The 27,768-nt window shown below is 42.0% G+C and overlaps 1 protein-coding gene across 1 annotated transcript in view; it reads left to right on the forward strand.

Annotated features, from left to right (window-relative positions):
* The first annotated feature begins 5,948 nt into the window (after positions 1–5,948).
* Positions 5,949–27,768, forward strand: part of CTNNAL1 (catenin alpha like 1) — a 58,571-nt gene continuing 36,751 nt past the window's right edge. Inside the window, exons 1-2 of the mRNA XM_069004232.1 lie at positions 5,949–6,156; positions 27,303–27,492. Coding sequence (XP_068860333.1) covers positions 6,031–6,156; positions 27,303–27,492 — 316 coding nt within the window. The 5' untranslated portion in view covers positions 5,949–6,030. The remainder of the gene's footprint in view (positions 6,157–27,302; positions 27,493–27,768) is intronic.

Raw genomic sequence — 27,768 nt, forward strand, 5'->3', positions numbered from 1 at the left:
CTCAGCCACAGACCTTTGAAAAATATGTGTGTACGAAAGAAGAACTTCACAGACTACAAGGAAAGGAGGCAAAACTTTTGCTTAACATCTAGGAACTGAACACCTAGGGGATTTTGCCTGGTATGTTACAGCAGCACTGAGTTTCAAAGAATATAGCAGTGCATTGATAAATCCATATACTGTTTGTCTGAAAATAGTCCTGCACTCTACCATTCCTAGGGTATGATTTTACAAAACTGCACATTAATTCCTACTTACAGTTCAAGTTGAAACTTTATTTTTCAGATGTCCTTTTGAAATAAGGCCAAATTCACAGCTGAAGCTAAACTAATGAGACTTTTCACCTCCAAAAGCTGTCACACCAATGTCAGTGTTAGACTCAAGTCTATATACCAGCAATATGTATTAAAAGGAAGCTCTAAATAAAGAAAAAAATACCAGGCTTTATTGCAGAGGAGCTTCAGCTTCTTTAAATCATACCTGTTTTAAAGCTCAGCATATTCATATTCAACCCCAAGCATGGGTCTTACAATGGAAAGTCTTAGTTAACTCCAGCAGTATCCATTATATATTATCCACTACACCTTTCCTTGCCAATAAAGTCTCATCATTAAAAAAGCAAATTTTTACAGGATTGAAAATTGTTCCCTTGCTCTCCCCTACCTCAGAGACACATCTTCTACAACGGCTTTTTCACATCAGTGAAAAAGTGGGATATAATTTTCAGACCCTGACTTTAATGATCTTTCTTTAATTTTGATTGGTTGATTAAAGCTTCTGTGCATTTTGTGTTCAGCACTACAGAGGAAACATTTGTTTTGTGCCTAGATGCATTCTCAAAAACTGCTACTCATTACGGAAGTCTCTTGATGGTGCTGGGATTGATGAAAAATACTTGGTCCTTAGACTTCCTGGAGAACCAGCACAGGTAACTGTATTCTTTTGAGCTCTGTAAAAGAGGCAGTGAAGTCATGATGGGCTATCTGCGTCTGACCATCCAAAGAAGGTTCTTCATTTTCCACAGTCACAGGGGACAGAAGTGTTTTGGAGGTGTATCACCTTTGGTAGCATGGCCCTATAGCTGTTACTTGCTGAAGATTTTGACAGCTACCACCTTGTAAACTCAAAGGGAGAGAGTGCTTGAAATCACCCTCTGGCTCCATGGGCACAGATATTATATATATTGAATATATATATTATTATTATTATTATATCATTGCTCTGGATAAACATTCAGATAAAAATAGACACTAGCTTGTAGTCTTCAGATATGTCTATCCATTACTTTTATAACACCTCTTCTTCATAGTTTCTGTAATAACTGTTGCAATCCCACTGTGAAACTAGTAAATTCACAAAATGACAAATATAGTCACTGTATAGTCACATAAAATGCTCTCTATGTAAAAAAAAAAAGTAATGTAATGTCTTTGTAAAGAGAAATATTTTACTATGGGGCATGAAGCAAACATAAAAGATTGATTGTTTTTATAAAGAAGTAATGTACCTTGGAGTTAATAACCACTAATAATTGGGATTAGACATTTCACGCAATGCTTGTCTCCCATCTTTTGACATTTCTCAAAAGCCTAAAATCTTTAGCTGTCTTTAAAATCACTGATTTCACAAGCTGCCTGCAAAACATCCCCACTGAAAAAAAAAAAGAAATATGACTTTGTCAAATTTTAGAGGAAACTAGAGGCAATTGAGGGAAAAGCTTAATCTTAAAGTGGATTTCTAAATTTCATCTGGAAAGATGATTGATGTGCTTTCCCCTCCCACACTGCTGTAACTTTAATCTCACCTGGAGGAAAGAGAAAAGGAGCAATCCAACACTTAGCCCACTCAGCTCTGCTTTCCAGACTGCAGCTGGGAGATAAGGAAGCAATGGAGGCACTGCTTACTCTCACCCCTGGATATTTGGGATGCTCTCTGTGGGAGGATAAAGACCAATTACCCCTTGGAATTCATCCTCAAAGTGTTATTAATTTAGATAATTCCTATGTTTTATTCATTATAAGCATGTGTGGAAAAGTGCTCATTATCAAAATTGACTAAAAAGCCCTCTGATCCCAGCAGCTGGCCTTTACTAGTATTTCCTTGTTCCCCCTGCAGTTTGTGCTTCCTAGACCAACTGCTCATTGTGGAGAGAAACTGCTAAGCTCCTCTTCACAGCTCACAAGTTCAAACCCGTTTTGACTGGTTAAATGGCATCTGCTTTGCTGCATGTGCCTCAACAGCACATATGGAACAACTATAACGTGCTTCCTAAGGAAGGTTTCTTCATGTGGAAAAGGCTTCTGTCTTCACTGCTGACCTTATGCTAGTCAAAATGACCAGATTACAAAAGCATAATTTAAACTGTTTAAGTGTTACCCATCTCATTTTGCTTTAAACAGACCAGGGAACGCACACATCTTAGCTAGAAGGTAAGAGCAGGTGTCAGCTGCTCCATCAAACTGAGGCTGACTGACAGCTTCTTCAAACAAGCCATGGCACAGGTAGCATAAGATATGTGTGTACGTTTCATATAATTGTCATCAAAGCTAAGAGGTCAGTATCCATGGTGAGGCCTAGCTACACATAAAGGCACAAAACAGCCATCCTTGTCAGAATGGCAGAGTGTGGAGAACAGCACTTTTGTTTGAGAACTTTGGCACAGCACCGTGCTGGGTAATAATGTTGTCTCCCACAAAAGCAACTTCAGATAGGAACAAAAAAAATTAAGAACTAGATGAGGGAAAAATGGCTTACATTCTGTGCAGGAACCTGTCACCAGTCACAGAATCCAAGCTCATGGGAGATCGTGGACAGAGGAGCAGGCATCACCTCTTTGAGTGAAGTCTGGAAACAATACAAGGAGGACCAGATTGACATGTTCATAATGCTATGAGGATATGAATCACTTCCTTCCCCTTGACCACTGACTAAGTTATGAAGTTAGAAATATAGTCCATTAGACATTACTCTTGTCCTCCATACCTCAAATGTTTTTCAGGTTCAATAGCAGAGTTGAGCAGTGGTAACTCAAGTGATAACTCAAGCGGTAACATGAGACTGCCGTGGTCAGTGGGTGGTCCTCACATCCTGCAGCCACGAGGGACGTTCTTTCTGGGGTGATGGGCTACTGCTTTCGTGGGCTGAAGATGATCATATGCAAAATATTCTGCTGCTGTGTATTGTACAGTGTGTTCCCTCAGAGGTATGTGTTGGCATGCCAAAGGTGTGGTTGCAATCTATCACACTGGCTCATTTAAATTGTCTTAACATAATTAAAAAGCACAATTAAGCTCCAGGCTATGATGTTTGAAGATCTCCTCAAGGTGCCTTCAAAGACATTAGTCTGCAGCATGCTAGAGCTTTTCAGCTCTGTTATATTAAAAACATCACAACATGCTTTCTGTTTGCCTAGCAAACAGATTCCAGGAGCAGAGCAGGGGTTCCATGCTTAAACTGGAAGCACCTGAGGAAGAGAATTGGGAGAACTAGACAGTGCTGTCACTAGCACCCCCCACTAATGTTGCTTCTTGAGTGAAAACAACATGCAAGCAGTAAAAGAAAGTGGTAGATTGGGAACAGCACTTCAGTCTGCAGAAAGGCATTGCAAAGTTCACACAATTTGTCCAATAACTGTAAGAAATTATTTTTAAACTATTTTTGCCGCTTTTAAACTCAATTTTTCTTCTTTTTCAAAAAAAAAAGTTACAATCTTCAAAATTAATCATTAACCTCTGTTAGTAACACTGCTTTGAATCAGAAAATGTCATTCCTGTTATGTCTGGTCCATTATTGTGTTGAAGACGACAGGCAGCTGTCTTTGAAATTAAGTAACACAAGTTGTCAAATTATAAACCACGTGTGCATCCAAGTGTTCATGTCCTTCTAGTGCATTTCTAACATGAATCACAGATTTGTATCTGTAGATGTTGATGACAGTTAATTTACATTATGGCAATATTCATAAAATAGCCAATAAGTGGGAATAACAGGGAAGATGGAAAAGGAATGCACTCCCCTCTGATATTACTGACACTTTGTCTGGTGAATGCTTCAGCTCATGATCCAGAAGTGTCCTGTACCAGTGTAGAGTCTTGGGGAGGCTGCAACCATACCTGCCCTCAGTATTCTATCAAGGTGTAAAAGAGAACAATTGTTGCCAAGGCTTAGAATATGATTATTAAAAAGTAAAATAAAAGAAAATTACCTGAAAAAGAACAAAAGATGTTGTAAGAAAATTAAAAGTTTGGGTGAAAAACAAAACAAGAAATCTCAAGTGTGCTCTAAACCACTTTGATCAAGCATGACTAGCATTTATTTCAAGTCTACACCATCATTCAGATGTTATTGTACCATGGCAGGTTTAAGCCTTCAGTTCTCTCCTGAAACACCTGATGTTATGTAAGATGTCATTTTAGAAAATATGAGACCATGTTGGAAACCAATTTCCGGAAGAGCTAGGAATAGGGTCATATTGTTATCTACTGTTATACTTGCAGCTCTGGCAATTTTCTTTTTTAATAAATATGGATAAGTCCATTGGACTCTAAAGGACAACAAATATCGTCCTTTATCTTATGTCTGTGTTTCAAAATTGTGGAAAAGATGCTTTGTGCAAAATGTGTCAGAAATCTTTTTGAAGACACAAAATGATACAAAGTCCCTGATCTAAAACATAAAAAAAGCCAAAGACACTATTACTGAGTTGTGTTGTGTGAGAGCTGAGCAGTCAAACACAACTCATCAGTTCTGACCAGGAAACTAAGCAGTTAAGTTGAAGTGATTTACTGTCCCAGACCCTACACAGGGTTTGCTGGCTCCCGCGCAGCACTGCACTGAGTGGCCCCAGTGCTGGGCTGGAGCTGCTTTGCACCTTGGTAGTTTGGGATCAAAGCCAGAAGCGCTCCGTTCCCTTTCCACAATTTTGGGCAGACAAGCCTGTAGAAGAATCAGCCGTACCAGTTACATATAGCCAAATCAGACCTGTAAGCATTCATGTACTGATACTTTTCAAATACAGGTTACTAAATAACGAGAAGGGAATTTCGCTCATTCCAAACCAGAACAACAAACCGCACAATACAAACCAAACCACTTTTATTTCTTTGAATTACTTTTGCCTTCTTTTGGCTAGATCGGTCACAAATGTTCTTGCTTTAACACCAGGGCTAGGCAAACCCGGATAAGCACGATAGCTGTCCTCCAAGAGCAGCCAGGTATGGAATACAAATCACCCAAAGCCAGAAGCCTTTTTTCCCCTTCGCCGTGAGGCTTCTAAGAGAGAAGCTGATGGCATTTAGTTTGAGACGCCTCATCAACCCCTTGGATGCTAAAAGCAGGCGAACATGACTGCAGCCCTTCCCAAGAAAAGAGCGGCTCCTCGGCTGCCTCTCCCTGGCCCCCACAGGGGCGCCCCACACTTCCCGACCGGGACCACCCTTCCCGGGGTCCGCGCCAGCCGGTGCCGCTGCAGCCCAAGGCCGGCCACCGGCCCGGACTCCCGCCTCCTTGGGGCCAGCCGAGCCCCTCAGCCACCGCCTGGTCCAGCCTCCCCCCTCGGGCAGGGACCTTTCGCCTACCCCCGCCCGAGCGAGACCGGCGGGGAAACTCCCGGTGGGAGCGGTGGTTGCGGGACCAGTCCCGGCTCCCTTCCTCCGCCAGCTGCGGGGTGGGGCGGGGGGCTGCGGGCACGGGAAAGAAGGGGCGCAGGAGAGCAGGCGGCACCCCCGGCGCCGGATCCGCGGCGGGGCGGGAAGCGCGCGAGCGGGAGCTGCCGCTTTAAATCCACCCCGTCCCGAGGGGCGGGGAAGGGGCCGCCAAGGGGGGGGCCGAGCGCGCGCGCGCGGCATCGCCCGGCGCGGCAGCGGAGCCCCGGCGGGCGGGGAGGGCGCGGGGCGGGGGCGGCGGCCCGGGGGCGGAGCGGCGCGAGGGGAGCGGCGTGAGGGGAGCGGCGGGGCACGGGCTGCCCGTGCGGGAGCGCGGCGGCGGCGGCGCGGCTGGAGGGGGGTCCCGGCCCGGCTCGGCTCCCCCGCTATGGCCACGTCCCCGTGCAGCAGCAGCGGCGTCTCCTCGTCGTCCTCGTCGGGGCTGGGCGCGGACGCGGGGCTGGAGATCCGCACGCGCTCCGTGGAGCAGACGCTGGTGCCGCTGGTGTCGCAGGTAGGAATACCGCCGCGGGAGAAGGATTTCCCACCCCCCTCCCCCCGCAGCCTCTGAGAGGCGGGCGGCAGCCCCGGCTCTTGCCGGGAGGCTCTGCCCGCCCGGGACGGAGCTCGGCCGCCGCCGAAGTTTGTTCGCTCGGGTCGCGGCGCTCCGTAGCCCCCTCTGTCCGGCCGCTCCGGCAGGGCCGGCTTTTCTGAGCCGCGCCCCCTCCCGCCCGTCCCGGGGTCCCGCCGGCCGCGGGCGGCTGCCGGAGCCGGCGCCGTGTGGGTGATGCTGCTCGCACGTCTCTCCCCGAGAGACTCCGAAGTTCCCCGCAAGGTCGCGGGGGAGCGTTGCGTAACGCCGGGCGCTGCGGTGCCGCCGGCGGTCCGAGCCCCAGGACGCCGCGGTGGGTGGGGGCCGGAGGGACTGCCCCGCCGCCCGAGCGCTCCCGGCTTCCCGAGCCTCCCGCCTGCTGGCTGTCCGCGTGGGAGCGCGCTCCTTCCCTCCTAGCTCGGCTCTGGAGAGAGCGCTCCTCTTCCAGGGGCTTTGGCGGAGCTTTGTGTTTTCGCGGTCTGGCCTGAGCGTTGCATTGGTTGGAGCTTCTACCGCACCCCAGGGTAGTGCCCGATTTTTAAGAGGTTCGGTAATAGGCGAACTGTCTTGGTGACCTTTTAGCATGTCCCGCACAGTGCTCAATGACCTTAAACCCCCCCAAACTGGGCTTTTTAATGGTCTGCTAAGTAATTATATGGCAGTCATTTTGGCGCTGGTTTTTTGTTGTTGGTGGTGTTGGGTGTTTTTTTCAGGCAGTTACAAAATTGGCGTTTGACATACTCATTAGAATTTTGTTCCTTGAAAAATAATGTCTGAAGATAGCACAGTGTTTGCTATAGAGGATTTTGTACTTTGAGCACTGATCAATAAAGTTAGCAAGTCAAAACCTATCTGCACAAAATTTTTAAACAATATGTAGCAGCTATACAAAAATAACTAGTCCTGGTGAGGTCAAATTGTGTTTCTACCATCATAACGCATCTGGAAACAAGCTGTGGTAAGCCTTGTTCTGCATTTATATGTCTGGGCTTCAGGAAGGGTTTGTGATGGGTAATTGTGCTTCTGTACTTAGCATGGTAATGTGTATTTATTTTTCTATTTGGAGAAATCACAGTTAGTACAGCAAAGCCCTTCAGAGGGATTGAACCACTTGTTCCAAGGCAAAGTAAAGTTAAATGAATTTTCTAGTCCTGAAACAACTGAGATAAAATAGGGAGAGCTCTTTTAGGAAGCTTAAGAGCAATCAAAAACACATCCATATGCAAAAGCTGAATTAAGTTGCATATATTAAATTCGTACTTTTAACAGATTTATATGAATATGTTCTTATTTCTCTGGAGTACTCTCTGATAGCAGTGATCTTATTACGCTTGCAACAAACCCACAGAGAAGTATGTCAAGTATGAGTTTTCATTGTCCACGAAGCCTATGACAGCATCTTCCAGAAGGTCTAAGCAGCTTTCATTTGCCTGTATACAGCGTGTCTGAGCATTTGTGAACACTCAGAGCTCACTGTTTTCCTGCTCAGGCGCTCCAGACTTGAGACAAGCGCATTCCCTTGGAGCATGAGCACTGAGCTCTGTTCAGATTCAGGCTGAAGTTGCTGATGGTGTCAGCAGTAGCTCCCTACACCTGCCTGGGAAAATGCCCCAGTTACTGTAGTGGTTTATTGATTCTGCCTGTGCCATTCTGTCTGGATTGCTCAGCTCAGATCTCACTGGCTGGCTTTGTTTGGAAAGTTATGCAAAATGGTGTTTATAGAGTACTTCTTAGTCTCAGAATTTGCTTTTAAGATTCTGTGTAAGCTGTGCATGCAGTAACCCTCAGGTTCATTTTTCTGCTTGTACAAAATACACTTGCAAAGGGCTTTGTTCCTGCTGTGAAGTTAACTTCACAGTTTTATCCTTTTGTTAAAATCTGAGAAGAGCTATGTGATACTTGTATACTACTGGAAAAAAATAGTCAGAATGTTCCTGCTGCTTTTCACTACTTATTTTAAGCAAAGAGGAAACAAAAGGTGCCTTGTCTGACAAACTCACTTTCAATCTCTCATGTGGGGCTAAATTTTTTCTTTAAGCAAAAAAATAAAAAGCTGCAGTGATTCTTATTTAAATTCATGTACTGTACCGTGCATTGTCCTGATTGTAATATTGTAAACATGTGTTTGCCTGCTTGTTCTTCCTCAGAAAATGTGAGCGTTGGTTTTGTTTGATTTTTTAAATTGCATTTTGCAGCTTGTGTTTTTTATAGACTGTGTTGTAACAGAGTAAATTTGCTATCAGCAGTGGTATAAGATTCCTATTTTTCCAGCAGGAGAAATTACCCTTAGAGCCATTACTGCGTGTACTTATTAAACCAATTAAAATTGGTTTTAAAACTTAGAGTATTTACAGAGTTAAACTAGATCTGTTCAGACCCTGACGTGGCCCATTTTTAAGAGTGCCACAAATGACAGTGACAACGGATTTAAGCCACAGTATTAAGCGTTTTTGCTAACACTCCTTTTTTACTCTCTACATAGCTATACTGTGAAAAGAATCATTGTACAGTATTTTGCAAAGCATGTGGCATGCAGTTCAGAAAATACGGCTTATGGGGTCAAGCACCACAGTTTTCTTTAAAATAAGTAGTATTTCCTTCTCCTGGATAGGTGTCATTAGTTCTGTTTTCCACGCATAATACTATGGCATTCTTTAAAAATCTAGACATCTCCTTCACTGCTGCTACCCATTTCCAGACTAATTATTTTGGGGTTGATTTTTTTAATGGAAAGTTTTTGGCAATACACGTCAGGAAGGGTGTTTGAAGTGGTCAGCGCTGACTCATTTAATAACAAGTCATTTAAACAGTTGAGGAAAAGCAAAGACAGGGAAAAAGCACTTTTCAGGATGTGGCTCCACCAGTGGCTTCCGCAGCTGCCATTCTGTACCTGTTTGCTAGTCTAGCAGCAGTTGGGTACCTTCACAGATGTAGGAGTTTGTCTGTCTAGATCTGTTCCAAGGAAGCATTCTGAGAAATAGCAGAATAGATATTTGTCAACCTTCACAGTTGGGTACTTGGGAAAAAGAGGGAAACTTTGAGATCTGTTTGCCTGGAGAAGAGAAGGCTCTGGAGAGACTAGCTGCAGCCTTCCAGTACCTAAAGAGGACCTAGAAGAAAGCTGGAGAGGGATTTTTTAAAAAGATGTGTAGTGATAGAGCAAGAGGGAATGGCTTTAAGCCGAAAGTAGATATGTTTAGATTAGATGTTAGGAAGAAATTCTTCTCTGTGAGGGTGAGACACTGGAATGGGTTATCCAGAGATGCTGTGGGTGCCCCATCAAGTGTTCAAGGCCAGGTTGGCTGGGGCTCTGAGCAATCTGATCTAGTGGAAGGTGTCCCAGGCCTTGGTAGTGCAGGAGACGAACCACATGACCTTTCCCTTCCATCCCAAATCATCCTATACTTCTATACTCCTGAAAGAACAAAGTCACTTTTCACAGTTGAAGGTGACCTATCCTCCAGCATCCAGAGTAAGACCAATGTGATTATAGCTGCTCAAGCTTCAGAAAGCCCATTTTGTCACAGGCACTTTGGAGAATGATTGTGTGCCGTATGTTACTCAACATGTTTTTCCATTTTTCTTGGTGTAGGAGATCCTGCCAGAGGTTTTGGAATTGACTTGACCTATAGGGTAAAAAATAAGAGCTTTTAAGCTTTTCTTTATTTTAGCTACAAAAAGCCCATGATACCAATGCTTCTGAATGTTGTTGTTGTCAGTCTTAGATTCTACATAAGTTAACAGTGGTACATGTCTTGAGGTGAATGAAACAAACCTGTTCTTTACTAGGGCATTGTTTCCTTGCTTTCTCTGAAGCTAGCTAAAATAATTCCCATTTCAGTAAATGTTATATAACATTACATAATGTTCTGCCAATATTCTGTTTTTCCAGAAGTTTCTGGAGTTGTATATTAGAGCCCAAAAAAGAAGCCACAGCTGACGTTTTCCTAATTATGTGAAAAGCTCACTGATGCAGTTTTCAGACTGAAGGTCTGACTTTAGGATAGCCATTGTGCATCAAGCTAGAGGTCTATACATAATCTATAAACTTTTCTCTGGGCTTTTTTCTGGTTAATCATCGGGGACTGATATGAGGGCCAGTATGGGCCAGTAGTGTTTTAACATCTTTATTAATGATCTGTATGTTGGGGCCAGCACATTCAACAGGCATGTGAACTCCCCTACAGCGAGCTGGGGAGCATCTGACACTGTGGAGGACAGGGCTGCTAGACAGAGGGACAGGCTGGAAAGATGATATGACAGGAAGTTTGTGAAGTCCAAATCGTGCATCTAAGCCAGGGTAACACCATGCAGCAATACAGGCTGGGGTGAGCTGTCTGCAGGAAAACTTTGCATGGGAGTCCCGGTGGCCAAGTTGAATGGGGGTCAGCAGTGATGGCCAGCTGCACCTGGGGTTGGTAGCAGGAATGTAACAATCAGACTGCAGAAGTGATTGTTGTTTGGCACCTGTGAGGCAGCATGGGGTACAGTACTGTGTTCAGTTCTGTGCTTTGCAGTACCAGGGAAAACGCTGACATAGTGGAGTATGTGACATAAAGGGAGAGGTTGAAGGAAGTGGGCTTGTTCCACCTCAAAAAGAGAGGGTTAATGGTCTGTTAGCTTCCGTGTCGAAAGCTAGGATGGTACTTTCCTGTCTGTGTCACTTGAATCTGCAGTGGGTTGTTTTTTTTTTTGTCTGGACAATGGCAGAATTTACCAAGGTCTACAGCTACCCACCTAATGGCAAGTATGGAGAAGACAGAGACAGACTGATCTCTGACATATAGGGTGACAGAACAAGAAGCAATGGACAGAAGTTGGAACATTAGGAAGTCTAATCAGAAACAAGAGAAGGCCTTTTTCAATGTAAGGGAGGCCAAATACTGGATGAGGTGTGCCGAGCTCCTATAGAGTCCGCAATTTTGAAGATGTTCAGAATGGGTAAGACTATAAACAGCACACTCTAAGTGGACTTGGTTTGAGCAGGGAACTGGAATAGATGACTGTGGAAATTGCTTTCATCATAAGCAAGTCAGATTTTTTTCATGGATGTCTGTTTTTTTATCAAAAGATCTTGCTGCCGAGGAGTAATGGTCAGCTCAGACCTAGCTTTCATAAGGAACGCTAGGATTGTACTTTCCTGTCTGTATCACTTTAATCTGCCGTGATTTTTTGGTCTGACATTTTGTTCCCTGGTCAGTGCTGCAATATGTTTCTGCAATTTTGTAGTCAGATTTTATCTTTACTGTCCCAAATAAATTGGGATCACCAACAAATTTTCATCATTTTATTACTTGCTTATCTCTCCTCCCTCTTTATGATTATATATAATAGTTCACGTTGCAGTACAGGTTTCTGTGTAACTCTATTAAAGTAAGTAATCATTTACTTTCTGATATCCTTTATTTTCCTACTCATCATTCTGTCTCTTGATGAGTTTAATATTCATACAAAGGGTCTGCTTCCCTTTCTCTCAGAGACTTGCTTGCTGTCCTTTGAAAACTGTGGTGTGAACTTTGTTTCATAGTTTTCTTTCAGCAGAGTGCCTTCTTACCCATGTAATTGGGCGATGTCTATAGAGAAATCTCGTTGTTTTGGGAGGCAGGAATTCCTTTAACGAACATCTTTGTTAAATCTTTGCCAATGTGTCATATTTATTTGGGTGTCCACTACTTCTTTCTAATGTTTTGTATTGATTTGCCATGTACAAGTGTCAGGGCAACATTCGTACCTTGACTGTTGATCTGGTTTTAAGGAGGAGAGTGCACGAGAAAGTTGACACAATCCATTGTATCTTTGAGCCCCTTGAAATCTTAGTGAATAACATCTAATGTTGGCAAGTTGTTCCAGTTCATTTTATCTAACATTTTCATAGTGTGTTCTGCAGTCACTTTGATTCCACACAGATTTTCCGGGTACCTCACATAGGTATATTCTGGAGTAGGGATTGCTTCACTTTCTTTTGCAGTGGAGCAGAATTATGAATAGCTGCTCTGCTCTGTTCTTATTTTCTGTCAAAAGAAGAGGGCAGAATTGTGGTAAGGAAGTAACTGAGTACATCAGTGTTATAACTCCTGAAGAAATGGACTGAAATAGCTGGTACATTATTGTGTCTTTAGTGGAACTTTTGTTATTCTCCGTGGAACTGAAAAAGCATGTACTGTCCAAGAGAGAGATTTAAGAGAAGTGTAAAACTGTGAACCTGGTGTTCACTATGCTACTGTCAGTTCTACTGACACTGGCCTTTGGATTTTGTCTGTAGGCTAGCAGTGTCTTTGGGGAAGCTGTTTTGTGGATTTGCTGACTTGGAAGTCCTCAGATGGCTTCTTCAAATACATCAATAACAAAAGAAAAACTAAGGGGGATGTGGACTGTTGCTAAATGGAGGGGGGACCCTGATAACAGAGGATGCAGACAAGGCAGAGTTACTGAATGCCTTCTTTGTATCAGTCTTCATTGACAAGACCATCCCTGAGGGATCTCTAACTTGGGAGACCAGAGTAGAGGAATGTTGGAAGGAAGAATTTTCCCTGATCAAGGAAGACTGGGTTAGAGAACACGTAGGCAAACTTCACAAGTCAATGGGCCCTGACAAGATGCATCCATGAGTGCTGAGAGACTGGCAGACACCACAGCGAGGCTGCTCATGGGCATCTTTGAAAGGTCAGGGCGTTTGGGAGAGGTGCCTGAGGACTGGAAGAAATCAAGTGTCACCCTGGCCTACAAAAAGGGTAAGAAAGGGGAGCCAGGGAACTACTGGCCAGTCATCCTCACCTTAATCCTTGGAAAAGTGATGGAGCGCCTCATTCTAGAAGCAGTCTCTATCCACATGGATGACAAGAAGGGGTTCAGGAGTAGTCAGCATGGATTCACTAAAAGTAAATCATGCTTGACCAACCTGATTGACTTCTATGATGAAGCAACTTCCTGAATGGATGAGGGGAGAGCATCAGATCTTTTCTACCTCGACTTCAGCAAGACTTTGGACACTGCTTCTTGCAATGTCCTCATAGGCCAACTCAGGAAGTGTGGGCTGGATGAGTGGACAGTGAGGTGGGTTGAGAACTGACTGAATGGCAGATCCCAGAGGGTCTGTAACCAGTGGCACAGGGTCTAGCTGGAGACCTGTCACAAGTGGTGTCCCCCAAGGTTCAGTACTGGGCCCAGTATTGTTTAACTGGTTCATCAGTGAGTTGCCTGAAAGGACAGGTGCCTCCTCAGTAAGTTCACTGATGACACAAAGCTGGGAGGAGTGGCTGATACCCCAGAGGGCTGTGCAGCCCTTCAGAAGGACCTCCACAGTTTGGAGAGATTGGAAGAGAGGAATCTTCTGAAATTCAATTGTTTTGTTTCTAACAGCTTTAAAGCAGAGTTCTATATTAAAAACACTGTTAGGCTTCTAATTTAGTATCACTAGCTCTTTTTTCTTGAAAGTCTACAAAAATGGGGGGGAAACAACCCACTACATTCTCCATGTCTTTTTTTCCTCTGCATTATGCATCAGTCTTGTATATAAGCTAATGTTTGAATGTCTGTAGTCATAGTATTGCATTGCAGTACAGGCTCATTACATACCAACTTTTGAACTCGTTAATCAAATGTGTTCTCTCTTTCTCATTTAGAGTCTTAAGTAGAAGTGTCTCATATACTCTCTGGACAATATTCAAAATCTTAAGGAATATGCGTAGTCTCGTTCCCTTCCTGCACTTCAGCACTCAGTCCAAACTCAGATCCATTTCAACTTATTTGCATTTCCCATGCAGCAGATGCACTGACAGATTTGTTCCAGCAAATCCCTTGGCTGCCTTGTTTCACTGGGCATTTTTTTGTTACCTCTAGGTCTTTCTCTTTCATATGTCAGAGGTGGTAAAGGGTTCTTACATTGTTGGCTGTTGTTGCTCCAGTATGATGCCAGAGTTTGTGCATCGCCCCTTATGTCTCTTTTTGGAGGATGGGAATTTTTTTTTTTTTTTAAAGTAGGATGATCCATATTTGTCTTCAGCTCATTGCATCTGGGGGGAAAAAAAAGATCTGCATGCACTCCTTTTAAAATGCTTCTTGGGACCTTGTCTTTGTTCTTCAGGACTTTAAAAATCCCAGTAACTTGAAAGCTTTGAGAAACTGGTTTCTCCTCTCTTCCAGAACTTTCTATCTTATGAATTAATTTGGTACTCACTTCAGACTTGAAACTTGGCACTACTGTTGAGTAATAAAATTATGAATTGTGGTGTAAAGGCTTGCGTTGTAACTTGTATGGAGCAAACCTCCTGCTAAACTCTTGTGAGTTTACATCCTGTACGGCAGAGAAGCTCTGCCATGGATCATATGCTCGGACTGCTGTGGGTCCGGAAGCAGATGGTGCTGCCTGGGTACAGAGTTGCGCCTCCGTAGTTCCCGTTAGTCACTAACTCACTGACTCTTCTCCCTGTGCTTCCATAGGTATTGTGGGTTCAGTTGTGAGCTTCTGGCTTGTGTTAAGCATCTCGCGCTCCATGTAAATTCTTTTTCTGGCAGAAGCTCAGCCTGTTACTCAGCCTACACTTGGTGCTCTGTGTCCCTAAAGGAGGCTGATTGTTTCACTTTGATTTATGCAGAAGAGCTTATCTTAGGAGATTGTCATCTGGATGTAGAGAAGGTGATTATTTCAGTCAAAGTATCAATTATATTTCTTGGCTGATGTGATTGCAGGTTTCCTTTTAATGAGACTAGTTTTTAATTGACAGCTTTTAGTCAGTGAAGCTAGGTCATCATGAAACATTGAAAGAGAAATAGATAATCATTTACAGTTGTGGTTTTTAAGGTATGATGGGGAGCCCAGGAGTACCTTAGAATAACTTAGAGGTAAATTATTTTGTTACATTAATAATTAATGATGTTACTGTCACTAATTATATTCTGCTTTACAAGGAAAGTTACACTCGAACATTTTATCACATGAGCAACAGCATTATCATAAAACAGCTGTGGTTTCAGGGGTTTTTTTGTGTGAACCCTTGGACAGTAAAATTGGCTTTGAGTTAATCTTGGCTACTGCTTTGTAACGTTCAATAGCTTAGTCTTTGATGTGATAAATGAGTCAGAGTAACATTTCAAGTGGCTGAAGGAAGATGCTTTTTACTGACATAGCTGAAAATCAATTGCTCTTTTTCGATGGTAACTTATCTTTCATATTTTTGAGATCTGATTAATGACTTTTCTACAGATTAAACAAATTTTTGTAGTTCTCCAGCAGAATGAGTATTAAATCAAAACTGCCACTCTGTGATCCTGCACAAGAAGAATTAGAGCAGCTTTCTTGCTATTCAGCATTGTTAACAGATGGTTTTAGACAGATTAGGTAGGGAAATCCCCAAAGCATGATTTATGAATTAATGATTGCAAACAACTCTGATTATAGTTTAGTAAAACTGTTGTATGGTACTATGAGCCTGTGGCTTTCTTCATGGATTTGTTTTATGTTTCTAATTAATTGGAAAAGTATAACCCTTGCTAGATAGAACCTTAAAGTCTATTTTTTACTCTTTGAGCTGTATTGCATTTCATTAGTAGCCTTGTTTAAAGCTAATGGGGTAAATGAGAAGTGATATAGACTCTAGAGCCAACTTATAACTGTCACTCTGCTTTAGATACTGAATTGGATTGTTTCTCACATATATGCCTAAAATGAATTCTCAAATGGTAAGATAACTCCTAAACACAAATTGCAAAAGTAATGTATGAGCAAATCCTAAAGTTCTTTCAGATGTACATAGAAAAATAAAAAATTGTGCTGTTGTTTTTGTCTTACAGACATGTTTTTGTTAAGCAGAATGAATATAACTATTTAGAACCACACAAATCCTGTCTTTTCAAATAACAATAAAGCAAAATTTAGTATGTAGTAACATAATCTTTTCAACATGGGGGTTGTGATAGTGTTTTTGTTTGTTTGTTTGTTTATTCACAGGTATGAAAAATGTTTAGAAGAGTAATATTGTCCAATATTGCAAGCACTTACCATATAGGAGTGACCAGTGCATGGAGTGTTCCCTTTTAATTATCAAAGATTCTGTGTTGTATCTCCATGTTACATTTAAATATTCTTTAATTTTCCAACTGAATGAGTTTTTATTGCCCTGGAGCTCTTCAATGAAGCAATCAAAAGAACATACAGGAACTTTAGCATAAATAAGATAATAGTTCCTGGATTATATGAAGTTTTTGTTTTGTTTTGCACTCCTGTAGGTGGATAGTGGTTGGATTTGCATAGCCTTTTCCAGATCACACTGTGCTTCTCAGTTAATCCCTAGAGCAAGTATGTGCTTTTCAAAACAGAATACCAGGTGTCGCTCTGAGCTGAAGTGGAATGGCAAAATGCTGCTAATGAAGCCCTCTCTGAAAAAGGCTGCAGGAACTCTTCTGTTGGGAACATGCAAAGCAAGAAGGATTGAATAGCTGGTATTCACGGCAGGGAAGCCACCTGCTTATGGAACTAACAAGGATTATTTTCTGCATCTTCAGGAGCCAATCCTGGTTTGAAGAGAGAGAATTCTCAGTGGCAGGTGGTATAAGTGTGTTGTCCCTGCTACATCCTTTATTACAATGTCTGGATTCTTAGTTCCTCAACAGCGATGTTGTTTTGAATAAGCAGCTCAGAGATGGCTCAGGCATTGTTTGCACAAGCAGTACAAGGTTAGGTACATTTACAACAGCAATTTAGGGGGAAAACCCAGAATTATTGTTTGCCAGTCTCTGGTTTTGAGGTCACCTGATTATGTTAGTAAATTGAGTTATTTCTGAGAGTTGCATCTCTGTGGTGCTGAAAACATGTCTGCATCTGTTTTAACCACATCTGAAAGTACACTTTTAACAATGATCTTCCCTCTGAGTTGGATTTTCTTAGGCTTAATCCTGGCCAGGATTTCTAGGTGTGGAATGAAAAACGGGAATTGTTTTGTTTATGAAATCTAGCTGTTTGAGTAAGAAAATACTGACCTGAAGGGCAACAGGAGGGGAGGAAAATGTACTGCCTTGTATGCCCTGAAACCCAATTATTTGGTTGACTAGCTTAGGCTCACCTCTTCTAGTGTGAGATAGTTGTGCTTTTCAAACTTCAAGACAGCAGTTGAGTTAGAAAGCCAGTTTTACTTCTGGACACATTTTGTAATAGGTAAATGCATATTTTATGATGTCCAGTGTGCTTGTTGATACACATATTGTATAATGAGAAGTTAAGTTGGACCTTGTTTGAAAAACTATCTTTGCCCACTCATGTCAAGTTGCTCAAAGGTACAAATTTTGGTGCCTGCTCAGTCTGTGAACTTGCATACATCTCTTAAAAAAGAGAAGAAAGCTTGAACTTGAATTGTCTGAAAATGACAACCTTTTTCTTGGTCACTCATTCCTACAGAAATTCTGACAATGCCTTTTTTTAGGTGGAAGGTGGGACAGTCCTCTGACTAGTACAGCATGTGGCAGTAAGAGTAAACAAGGTATCTTTGATCAGTGGTCAAGCCTCACTGAGGGTTTTTCAGTGATCTGTCTCCTCTTCCATGTGTGGAAAAAAGAGGAGGGGATAGCAGCAGTACACAGTTTCTGTGTACTTTTCTGCTTCACCTCTGCAGATCAGTGGGGATCCCTGATTTTAAGGAGTCTGTGAAAAGAGAACATTAAAAAGAAATCATATTTCTCCTCTACAGTAGGGTACTTTAATAACATTATTAAAGTAATTCAATCCTCTACATAATATTCAAGAATCCACAGGCTGCAAGAACAGTGAGCTGTGTTCATTCCTTTTTTTTACCCTCTGATGTTCCTTTTCACAACTTAAAAAAAAAAAAAGAAAGAAGAAAGAATTGGAAATAATTTATTCCCATGGGGGAAAAAAAAAGTCCTGAAGTTTTCAGAGTTCTTATTGCTTTGGGGAAAAAAAAAAACAGCACCAAAAAACCCCACCACGCAAAGCCCCAAACCCAAAATAATCCGTGCTGGAGTAAATAAGTTGGTGTCATCAAATTGCTGCACTGCATTTGAACAAGTTAATCTATATCACATTTTGGCTAATCATTTTCACAATGGTGTTTGGTTTGGAACTTGAAATTTTTTTAGTTCCTTGGTTTTCTAGGAATGCATTCAGCACAAAGAGAGGGTATTCACTACTATAGTACAGTCTTGCTCTGAGTTGAATCCTTTCTTTTGATCTCTTAAGAATTCCAAGAATGTCTGACAAGTACATAGCAATAGTACTAATAATCTGAGGTGAGTATTTGAATTTGAAGTTGTGTACTCTTGTCTTTCCCAGTGAACTTTACAAAGAGAAGATTTTGAAGTGTAGATCTAAAAGAGGTGAAGAGGATGGTTTTGACCCCTTTCAGATAACATTTCTATCTTGTGAGAAGTGCACAATTAGGTATTGTAGTGTTTTAAAATTAAATGTAGAGTTTGCAGTTAACGAGCTGGAAATCTGGTTACAACTGCATTATAGCTCGTGTTGGATTTGCTGCTTAAACTCTCGTGATCTTTCCTAGGCAAGCATGCTGAGGACTATGGGATATAAGATACTAGGTTAGGGACCCCAGTGATCCGAGCTAGTAGGGCTGTTTTGTGTTGCTTGGCAGCTCCTACTTGTCACTGCAGGTCACGGATTGTTCCTTCTTCCTTTTCAGAGGTGGCTTGCCAGCTTGTTAGACACTGCATGTGAAAGATTGCCTGAGGCTCCACTAAGCGTGTTCGCATTTGCCCACAGATAAGTGAACCAGCCTACAGGTTGTTAAAGTTGTCTATTTAATTTGCTTCCCTGAAGGTTTTTATGAAAGGTGTGTATAAAACCAGTGAGAAGATACTTTTTTAAAGCCTCCAGGTAAAGGTACAAATAAAACAGTCTCAATGCCACAAGTCTGACAGTACTCAGCAGTCTTGGGTATGCAGTGCATTTGTACTGCTCTTCTAGACACCGGTCTAGAGGAACTATGAGGAAAATTACTAAATAGCGGGTAGCTGGATCACATCACTTCATGGAAGCTGTCTTAAAAGTGTTGACTCAGCGTCCTGAATGATGTGTTAAGGTCTGTGTGACTTCTGTAAGAAGGGGTTGATTGCCCCTTTGAATAATAACTCGTAGAAGAAACTGTTCTGGTTCAATTGTCCATAATTGTTTCAAATAATGTTTTCAGTATAAGTAGAATATTGGTTTTTACAATTAACTAGTGCATTAGTAGTTAGTGCAGTTGAATTTCATTCTGGTTAGTCTTTTCCAGCCTTTGAAAACTTTCAAAATTGAGTTTCTGCAAAGTTTATTTGTTGAATTTTTCTACAAGATTAAATATGAGTAGAAAGATAAGGCTTTCCAAGTCTGAAAATCCACACACTAGCTGAACTTTAAAAAAAAATTCTACAAAATGCTGAAGATTTCCATTAGTGCCTGGACAGGCATCTAATCTTAACAGACTTTTGGTTTTTAGGACAGGTAAGCAAGTAGTCCTTGTTCACTTCCTAAGAAGAGGCTCATCTTGTGATGAGAAGTCTGTATTACAGTTCTCCTTGTAGCCCTTATGGACAGGATGTCAAATGCCAGCTGCTCCTTCTCCACTCTCTCTGATGCATGGTTGTATTCTGTAGCAGGTGTGGGCGTTAGAAGTAAAGGAGTCTGAAGACCTGATCATCTACAAGGAGTACACGAGACCTAATGAGAGATAGTACCTAAAATGTAATATTAGATGTTCCTCTGTGCCCCCAAACTCAAGAAGAATGAAGGAAAGTACAAGTAGTGTGGGAAAGGCCTTTTTGACCAAGATTTCTACATGTTGTATTAAATGCAACTAAATTTACCATACAGCACTCTTCTTGTACGGCCAGTATGTAGTGCTATCACATTTTCCTAGCAAAGACTTTCCATTCCTGGTATTACCTTTTTTTTTTTTCAGAAACAAATTTTCTCCTGTTATAAAGTTAATGGAAGGTAGAAAGCAGAAAATGCACAAAATGGAAGAGGAGCTGTTACTCTAAGGCAGCTAATCCTTATAGCATAGAGATAACATCTTCAGTTTTTTCTAGCAGGAAAACTGATCAATATAAAGAATCAGTGGCCTGAGTTGGAAGGGACCTTAAAGGTCATCTAGTTCCAACTCCCCCTTCCAAGGGCAGGGACACCTTCCATTACATCAGGTTGCTCAGGGCCCCATCCAGTCTAGCCTTGAACACTTCCAGGGACAGGCCATCCACTTCTCCGGGCAACCTGTTCCAGTGCCCCACCGTCCTGAGAGTAAAGATTTTTTTTTCCTAATATTTAATCTAAACAGATTCTCTTTCAGTTTGGAGCCATTCCCCCTTGTTCTGTCACTACATGCCCTTGTAGTAGACCCTCTCCATCTTTCCTGTAGGCTCCCTTCAGGCACTGGAAGGCTGCAATGAGGTCACTCAAAGCCTTCTCTTTTCCAGAATGTGTTCAGTTTGTGTGGCAAGGTTTTGGTAGTGGGGAGGCTGCAGGGGTGGATTGTGAGAAGCTACCAGAAGCTTCCCCCATGTCTGACAGGGCCAATGCCAGATGGCTCCAAGATGGACCTGCTGCTGCCAAGGCCAAGCCGGTCAGCGATGCACAGGATTATCACAGCGCCTCTGTGATAATGTATTTAAGAGGAGGGAAAAGGTATTGTGCAGAAGGAATTGCAGCCAGAGAAGAGAGGAGCGATGAGACAAACAACTCTGCAGACACCAAAGTTGATGCTCCAGTTGCAGGACTAGAGATTCCCCTGCAGCCTGTGGTGCAGACCATGGTGAATGAGCTGTCCCCCTGCAGCCCATGGAGGTTCACAGGGATGCAGGGATCCATGGTGGAGCAAGTAGATCTCTGAAGGAGTCTGTGACCCCATGGGAAGCCTGCGCTGGAGTGGCTCCTTGCAGGAGATGAGGTGATGCTGGACCAGGTTTCCTGACAGGATTTGTGATCCCAAGGAGCATCCATGCTGGAGCAGCCTGTTCCTGAAGGACTGCACTCCATGGGAGGGACCCATGCCAGGGCACTTCATGAAGAACTTCAGCCCATGGGAAGGACTCATGGTGGAGAAGTTCATGGAGGGCTGTTTTCCATGGGAGAGACCTCATGCTGCAGCAGGGGAAGGAAACCTCTTGCTGAGGAGGAAGCAGCGGCAGAAACAGCATATGAGGAACTGACCACAGCCCCCGTTCCCTGTCTTCTTGTGTTGCTGAGGAAAAGGAGGTAGAGAATCACGAATAAAGTTAAGGAGGGAGGGAGGGGTAGAGGGAAGGTATTTTTAAGATTTGTTTTACTTCTCGCAATCCTACTCTGATTTAAAAATTCACTTAATGAAATTAAATTCATTTAATTGGGGAAATTCATTTAATTTCCCCAAGCAGAGGCTATTTAGGCCATGATGGTAAGTGGTGAGTGATCTCTCCCTTCCTTATCTCAGCCCAGAAGCCTTTTATTGTATTTTCTCTCTCCTTTTCCTACTGAGGAGGGGAGTGATAGAGTGTCTTTGGTGAGCACCTGGCATCCAGACAGGGTCAACCCACCACATAAGAGGCAGTAACAAATACTACTCTTGAGAGTCAAAATCATCCTGAGTACAATGTGGGTACTTTCACAGGCAGAGAGGTGGGCAGGGTATCTTCCAACATGACTTGTCAGCTTAACTCTTGTGTTTGTAGCAGGGGCCGTGAAATAACTATGTTTCCTGTGGTTTTATTTATAGATGTCTATAAATACTTCCTGAAACCCAGTCTCTTAAGTATCACTTAATTCTGTCATGCAAGACTTAATTACACTGACAATAAATAGACATTAGAATATTTTTAACTAAGCGTGCTGTCATGATGCTTCCTGAGCATGAAGCGTATGATGACTTAAATGTCAGTATCTGAAGGCCTTCAAAAAGATCTGAAAACAGCTGCTCAGAAATTGCCACAACTGAGCTTGTTTCCTTAAATATGAAGTACATCTTGATACATTATGGCTGTATCTGTTAGCTTTGGTAAAGTACTTGAGAAAAGGCCATTATTTTTCTGGGGCTTCTCATAACAAGTGACAAAGATTGTAGCTGACAGATTCTTGAGACTGTACACTCCTTAAACTGATTGTCTCAAATATCAGATAAACATTCCACGGAAATAGTGTAAGAGCTCACATTAAACAGAGGGTGAGTACCATCAAAAGGACTTTCCTTTCTAAGACCTGATCACTAAATCCTTAAGTAAACAGCATGTAACGTATTGCCCTTGTTCAAAGAGACTTGCAGGTAATCTTTTCAGCTGCTTACTCCTGTCCAAACATCACAGATGTTGGTGACTGGGAAATACATGATCAGAATATAACAGATTAAATATCTGGGAGGTGTTAAGCTTGAGGGAGGTCTTAGATGATGTTCTTGGACTTGCAGGGGTTTCCTTCATTAAAAAAAAGAATTTTAAACGGTGATAGTTCTAGTCTGGTTGCAACTGGATGGACTGCAGGGGAAAAGCAATTTTATGTAATCTGAAATATCTTAAATGCTGCAAGTTTTACTAGTCCAGTTTTGTATAGGCTCTTAGGGTTTCTTTGGCTGGTTATTGGGGAGAAAATTCCTTGTTAAGTTTCTTCTGGGTCTTTCCTTTTCTCCATTTAGCTTGTCCAATTTTTTAGCTTTGTTTTAAATATTGTTTAAAAGTCAGGAGTAAAACCTTTGCTTATTCTTTATTTTAGAAGCCTTTCCTATTGACCTTTTAATGCTCACCGCTGTATTTGTGTTCTGAGGCACAACTCAGAACTGTTTCCTTCACTTAAAAAACTAGTGAAAGTCCTCTCCTTGCTAAGTTAAGATCTTGGGGTTTTTTTTAACCCTGACTGTTAATCACAAGCTTAATTAATTCTTGAAAAGAATCCTAAACTGCAGTTGCTATTACCTCTGCTTTTTCAAAACTTGATTTGAAATGGAGGATGTACCTGTCACTCTTAACACTCTCTGAGGGAATGAGAATGCATAATTCTGAGAAATCTTTCTCCTTGTTTGTACAGCAGTATTTTCTGCAGGTGGCAGGTTATGAGAAGCCCTTCTTGTATCAGAACAGCTTTCCTCGTGGCTTTGACATTATTAAACATTTTACATTTGGTTTATGTGTAACTCACGTTTCTAGAACCAAACCCAACCCTTTTTTTTTAACTGATCTGTATTTCATATCTTTCTTTTGTCATGACCTACCTACTCCTATTTCAGGGCTGTTTGTTACTTAGTTTTTTATAGGAAACATCCTATGCAAATCTGATATCAGTACAGGCTGCATTTGCTACCTAATGTTGATCGCACTTGAAAGAGGTGTTGCATGAAGCTGTTTGCTGTGATGTTTCAAACTTCTTGACCAACTTCTGTTTTAGTTTTCTCACCATGGTTGTTTTTAACTGTCAATCCATACAGTTTTTTGACTTCTCTGAGAAAAAAATTACGGGGCTCAACAAACTTCCATCCATTCCAGTGTTAAGATAGTTACTATACTGGTCCCATGTTAGCCAATCGGAGAAGAAATTCTATTACTCAGCTAAGAGTTCATTATTCCAGGAGATATTTGCAAAGCCTCAGCTGCTATGTATAACCATAGGCTGAGCTTAATGTTCATATACAAGCGGTGTCTAGAGTAGGTCATAGAATCAGAGAATGGTTTGGGTTAAAAGGGACCTTTCAAGACCATCTAGTTCTGCCCCCCCTGCCATTGGCAGGAATTCCGTCCACTAGACCAGGTTACTCAAAGCCCCATCCAAGCCCCAGGTTGTTCAAACTACCTGGCCTTGACCTCTTAAAATGATGGGTCTTCCACGCCTCAGGGAAATTGTTCCAGTGCCTCACCACCCTCATGGTGAAAAATAACCTCTTTAAGTCCAATCAGAATCTACCCTCTTTTAGTTTAAAACTATTGACCTCTCTACTGTCACTACAGGCCTTGGTAAAAAGTCTTTCCTAATCTTCTAAGCTACCTTTATATATTAAAAGGCCACTCACAAAATATGCATTTTATATATTATAAGGTCTCTCTGGAGCCTTCTGCAGGCTGAACCACCCCAAGTCTCTCAGCCTGTCTTCGTAGAAGAGGTGCTCCATCCCTCTGACCATCTTCATGGCCCTCCTCTGAACTGTCTTCAACAGGTCCATGTCCTTCTTCTGTTGGGAACCCCAGAGCTGTACACCCCACCACCAGAGCAGTGTAGAGGGGCAAAATCCCCTCCCTCAGCCTGCTGTCCGCACTGCTTTGGATGCAGCCCAGGATACAAGCACATTGTTGACTCATGTCCAATTTTTCTCGCACCAGTACCCCCAAGTCATTTTCTGCTGGGCTATTCTCAATCCATTCATCCCCCAGCCTGCACTGGTACTGGGGATTGTCCCAGCCCCAGTGCAAGACCTTGTATGTAGCCTTGTTGAACTTCATGAGGTTAAGATGACGCTGGTGATGGACCTGTCAAAACAGCTGCTTGTTCTTGCTTAACTTTGGCAGGGGTAGTAGAGGAGTTTTTTCTGCAAAAACTATGATGCCCTCTGAAGAGAATGCTAAAGAAATGATAGAAATGTAAAAGGCACTCATGTTCCTTAGAGTGTTTTGTAAGACTTACTTTAAAAAAGCAATTTAAGGTGTGATATCTTCATGGTTTTTATTATTTGCATATCTCTGCAGTAACATGGGAATTAAAATAAATGCCCTTGATGGTTTGTACGAGACAGTGGGATTCCTTTCACTCTGCAGTGTTATTTGCATATGCATTTTTTTTTCAGGATTATGCAGAACGTGTTTAAACTTTTACTGGTGTAAAATGCTGTGGGAGGTAAACTTGCAGCCAGTATGTAAACTTGCAGTTTGTTTTAGGCCAGTGTTATTTTATATGTACTTCTGAGAAGTCAATAACTATATGAATGTAATATTAACCCAGCATTGAGTTGCTGTTTGCTTAAAAACCAGTTGAAGAAGCACAGTTGTGACCCTCTGTCAATTTGGTTTTCCTCAGCATTTGGACCAATGCTCTCAGTTGGCTTGCTAGCCATTCCTACTCAAGAATTCACCAGCTGGCACTGTTAGATTAGTTGCTGATGGGTATTTGTTAATTCTGTATACCTGAAGTATCTACAATGCAAGAATTCAGGGGAGCTGCCTAGTGCACTTGTTTTTACTATGAATTTCATGTTGGTCTGGATTTCCACTGAAGTGATGACAGTTGTGTGTTTTGAGGAATGTCATTCCTCATCTAAAATGAATTTGGAGATGCTCAGATGTTTCCTTGGTTTACTTTCTAATAGGATTCTGTCTTCATCGTAAGAAGATATTTTCACTGGAAAGGCATCTGGGGTTTATAGGCATTGGAGTTGAAGTGATTCAGGGGACTCTTGCAGGGACAGATTTGTTGTATGAATTATATAAAGTGGCCTTCCTTTAGACCTTGTGGCTTAGGTACATGTTGGAAAAGTAGGGCGTATATAAGAAGACAGTGGGCAGACAATGCATTTCTGTACTGATGTTTTGTACTAGAACAAAATATTCTTCTATTCTCATAGCAGTTCTTCCATAGGGCAGCACTGTTCTTATTATTTTTGGCTTTTTTATTTTTCTTGTGTGTGCAAAGCCCTCCATGAAGTGTTGACATTTCCCACTGCAAAGGGTTTAATACTGGAAACTTGGCTAAACCAGCTTCTGGGGTTCAAAACCAGCCTCAGCGAGGTGTTAAACAACACCACTCTTTTTTTTTCTCCAGAAAGACGACTCAGTGATATCTGAAGGGTAAACCTTGGGCATTGATCAAATCATGAAGCAGAACAGTTCCTACACTGCTTCCTGCTATGTCCTTGAATCTGAAGTGAGCATTACAGGTACAGCTTGTGTGCTCCTGTCCCACAAGAGGCTTGACTGGTAGGAGACTGTGTGAGTTAATGATGATTTATGTTTTTTTGAGGAGCAGCAAAGACATCTGTGATCAATCTGATAGAGCCAAGATGTTCAGACACTCAAGTAATTCATGCAATTCAACAGACATCTTTGAGTTCCTGGAGATGTGGCTTACAGTGGAGTTCTGTGGGCATTTTGAACTATGCTGCTGCTGAAAGGAGCACTTCTACCCATCTTTCTCTCTCCAGGCTGTACTGTTTCCCACCAAAAATATTCATAAAGCTATGCAGTGATCATGGCTGGGGATCTGGTTATGGGGAAAACTAACAAGCATCACCTTCTCCACAACTGAGATTTAACCGACATCAGATAAATTCATTGCAAACATGAGAGTGGGAGACAAGGACAGTCAGGACTATTTTTGTTGGGTTTTTATGCTGGTTTAGGATGTTTGAAACTACAGTTTTATTTCTGTCCTACTTCTCAGTAGAAAATTGTTGTTGTAGCAGAATGTAAAGCTCATGTTTGTAATGGAGTTTATAGTTAGTTAATTGTGAGTGGCAGGATTCCGTACTATTCTCATGTTTGCCTAATGCCTTGGTTGAGAAGCTGCTTCTGCAATTCTCCCTTTCTACTCTGTGAGGGGAAAGGATCTCTTTGTTTCCTCATGTTGGGTGTTTTGGACAAATCTTCAGTCTCCTGCAGCCCGTGTGCAGCTGATCTCCAGTCTGTGTGATCCAAGAGGGAACATGTATTGCTCTACAGTGGTCGGAAAAGCCAAGTCAGGAGTTCAAAATAGGAATGTCCTCACAAATTGTTTTACTGATAACTTGTATCTAAATGGCAACCTTTTTCTAAATTCTAGGAAACGTGTAATTGAGGGTGTTTAAGTTATGAGTATGGTGGATATTTTAATGGGGGAAGGGCTGTGTCTAGTGTGAAAAAGGCTGTTGAGACCCAGGGCAGCTTATTTTAATACTGCAAATGGGAGGGGAAGAAAAATAAAAATCCCTCTGTTCATTTGAGATAAACTGAGATCACAGCAAATGAGCAACCTTAACTATACTCCAAATTTTTTTTTCATTCTCTGAGAAGTTAAATGATACCTCATGACATAGCACAACACTACATTTTATTAGTGAAGTACTGTAAAAATCTATTACTGAGTTCAATTCAAAACTTGCCTTTAGTATTAAAGTTAAAATGTTCTAATAAATAACTCTTCCTGTTTGCAGATAACTACTCTTATTAATCATAAGGATAAACCAAAGCGTTCAGACAAGACTCTGCAAGCAATTCAGCGAGTGGGCCAAGCTGTTAACCTGGCAGTCGGGAGATTTGTTACTGTGGGTGAAGCCATAGCCAACGAAAACCATGAATTGAAGGAGGAAATGAGTGTTGCTTGCATCGAGGCAAGGAGAGCAGGTATGTAGTTACTCATGAAATTGTGCTTGTGCCATTTTTGGCACACTATTTTTAGTGTCAGGCATAATGTAAGAGCTTTATTATTTAATTGCTTAACCTTCTTCTGCTGGTTCATTCAAGGCCTGATCTGTTACCTGATTTTGTCACTTACTTAAATTACTGTCATCTTACGAATAGGGAATGGAATTGTGTGTTGGCTTTGATTTTTATAGGATCATTTGCCACAAGGAATTACCTGACTGCTCTTTTTTTATGATGTTACTACAGACAAAGAGC

This window comes from Aphelocoma coerulescens, chromosome 2, assembly GCF_041296385.1.
Source record: "Aphelocoma coerulescens isolate FSJ_1873_10779 chromosome 2, UR_Acoe_1.0, whole genome shotgun sequence".
Taxonomy (NCBI): domain Eukaryota; kingdom Metazoa; phylum Chordata; class Aves; order Passeriformes; family Corvidae; genus Aphelocoma; species Aphelocoma coerulescens.